Source organism: Eimeria acervulina, genomic scaffold (assembly GCF_000499425.1).
Source record: "Eimeria acervulina Houghton genomic scaffold, Eah_scaff2086, whole genome shotgun sequence".
NCBI classification, from domain to species: domain Eukaryota; phylum Apicomplexa; class Conoidasida; order Eucoccidiorida; family Eimeriidae; genus Eimeria; species Eimeria acervulina.
The window spans coordinates 1-2,721 of NW_013550044.1; the positions used below are offsets into that span (position 1 = coordinate 1).

A 2,721-nucleotide genomic window follows, 5' to 3' on the forward strand; every position below is an offset into this window, starting at 1 on the left:
AAACCCTCGTATCTCTCGTAAACCCTCGTAAACCCTCGTAAACCCTCGTAAACCCTCGTAAACCCTCGTAAACCCTCGTAGACTCTCGGAAACCTACGTAAACCCTAAACCGCCCCAAACCTCAATAAACCCTAAACAATAATAAACCACAAATCCAATCAAGACAAACCAACAATAAACACAAACCCTCAGAAAACCCTAAACCTCGTAAGCCACAAACCCTAGCCGACTATACCCTAGTTAACCCTCGTAAACCCTAAACCCTACTAAACCCTAAACCCTACTAAACCCTAAACCCTACTAAACCCTAAACACTCTCGCTCGCGGCGTTTGTGGTGAAGCGTTCCATAAAGAAGGTTGCGAGCAATGGGCAGTCTGCCGCAAAGGCCTTAGGGTTTAGGGTTTAGGGTTTAGGGTTTAGGGTTTAGGGTTTACGTATAAGGCGTCGGGCTGATTGATGTTGAGGGCACTTTGAATTGCTTTTGTTGCTGCTGCTCCTGAAAAAGAAAAGTCTGTGAAGAGTAAACCGGCAAAGGGCTTCGGAACAAAACAAACAAACAAACGAAGCAAATCAGACAGAGGCATCATCCTATACACCCCGTGTCTTGCTGCTGCTGCTCCTGCTGCTGCTCCTGCTGCTGCTCCTGCTGCTGCTCCTGCTGCACCTCCTGCTGCTGCTCCTGCTGCTGCTCCACTAAACCCTAAACCCTACTAAACCCTAAACCCTACTAAACCCTAAACACTCTCGCTCGCGGCGTTTGTGGTGAAGCGTTCCATAAAGAAGGTTGCGAGCAATGGGCAGTCTGCCGCAAAGGCCTTAGGGTTTAGGGTTTAGGGTTTAGGGTTTAGGGTTTAGGGTTTACGTATAAGGCGTCGGGCTGATTGATGTTGAGGGCACTTTGAATTGCTTTTGTTGCTGCTGCTCCTGAAAAAGAAAAGTCTGTGAAGAGTAAACCGGCAAAGGGCTTCGGAACAAAACAAACAAACAAACGAAGCAAATCAGACAGAGGCATCATCCTATACACCCCGTGTCTTGCTGCTGCTGCTCCTGCTGCTGCTCCTGCTGCTGCTCCTGCTGCTGCTCCTGCTGCACCTCCTGCTGCTGCTCCTGCTGCTGCTCCTGCTGCTGCTGTCTCGCGGCAGGGTATGAGGATCTTCGCAGGATATAGGGAGTCTCTGAAAGGAAACACAAACGCACACTCTTGCTGCTGCTGCTGCTGATTCTAATGCTGCTGCTATTGCTGCTGCAGCAGCGACTTGTGCTGCTATTTGTGCAGCAGCTGCAGCAGGTGAAGCAGCAGCAGCAGCAGCAGCAGCAGCAGCAGCAACAGCAGCAAGAGCGGCGCCCATTTCGCAGCAAAAGCTGCAGGACGCAACAAGAAATGTCTGTAGCATCAGCACTGGCAGCAGCAGCAGCAGCAGCATTACCAGCAGCAGCAGCATTGCCACCACTACAAACTGCCGCAGCAGAACAACGGCAGTAGGAGGAGCTGCAGCAGCAACATCAGCATCATCATCACCATCATCATCCGCAGCAGCAGAAACTGCAGCAGCAGCAGCAGCAACAGCAGCAACAGCAGCTAACCGTTGCTGCAGGCGTTTGACCTCCTCCTCATCCTTTTCTAAGTTGCTGCATCTCGAAAGCGCCAAACTCCAACGGCGGCTGCTGCGGCCGCGACGCTCGTACAAATATAGATGCTGCTGCTGCTGCTGCTGCTGCTGCTGTTGCTGCTGGGAATGCGGCGACGGCGTTGACTCACGCTGCTCTAGCTGCTGGTCTTTCTGCGGCTGCTGCTGTTGCTGCTGCTCCTCTGGCTCATGCTGCTGCTGTGGTTGTTGCTGCAGTTGCTGCAGTTGCTGCTTTTGGTGCTGCTGCTGCTGCTGCTGCTGCTGCGGGGACTCATCCTCTTCTTCATCTGCCAGCATTATACTAATTCCCTCCTGCAGCACTATTCTCTGCTGCTGCAGCAGCATCTTGAGCTGCTGCTGCTGCTGTTGCAGGTGCACCCTCTGTATCTGCTGCTGCTGTTGCTGCTATTGTTGTTGTTGCTGCTGCTGCTGCTACGGCTCCTGCTCCTAGCCAGCAGCAACGGACCCGGCGGAGCAGCAATGAGTGCAAAGCTGCAGCACAACTGTTGTTACTCCTCTTGTTGCTACTACTGCTGCTGTTGCTGCTGCTCCTGTTATTGCTGCTGCTGCTCCTGCTCCTGTTATTGCTGCTGCTGCTGCTATTGCTGCTGTTGCTGCTGCTGCTCCTGCTCCTGCCGCCCTAAGCGTTGTTGTCTCGGCAGTGGTTGGAGGTTGTACTGTTTACAACCAAAGTTTGCTGCTGCAGCAAGTCGCACCTGCTGTTGCTGCTGCTGTTGCAGCTGGTGTTGCTGCTGCTGCTGCGTTGTCTTGCCTTCCCGCTGCTGCTGCTGCTGCTGCCGCTGGTTGTTCTACAAGCCGTTGTTAACTGCTAATGCTTCTGCTTCTTCAGATTCTTCTTTGCTGCTGCTGCTGCTGCTGCAGCGAAGGAGCGGGCATTCAGTGTGCGCGTGGACCAGTGGAGCAGCAGCAGCAGCAGCAGCAGCAGCAGCAAAGACAACGACTATTAAAAGGAGCGCTCGGCTGCTTCAGGGATCTAATGTCATAATTTAAGAATTTAGGGTTTAGGGTTTAGGGTTTAGAGTTTGAGGTGTGCATGTCTATCCTCTTCGTCATCAACAGCTGCTGTTGCTG

General features: G+C 52.7%; 1 protein-coding gene across 1 annotated transcript; it reads right to left on the minus strand.

Moving 5' to 3' along the window:
* Positions 1-584: 584 nt before the first annotated feature.
* Positions 585-1,926, minus strand: EAH_00064990 (hypothetical protein, conserved; the record flags this gene model as incomplete). The annotated part of the gene is made up of 3 exons (XM_013396618.1): positions 585-701; positions 864-1,176; positions 1,586-1,926. The coding sequence occupies 3 exons, from the start codon at positions 1,924-1,926 to the stop codon at positions 585-587; spliced, it is 771 nt and encodes a 256-aa protein (XP_013252072.1).
* Positions 1,927-2,721: the final 795 nt, after the last annotated feature.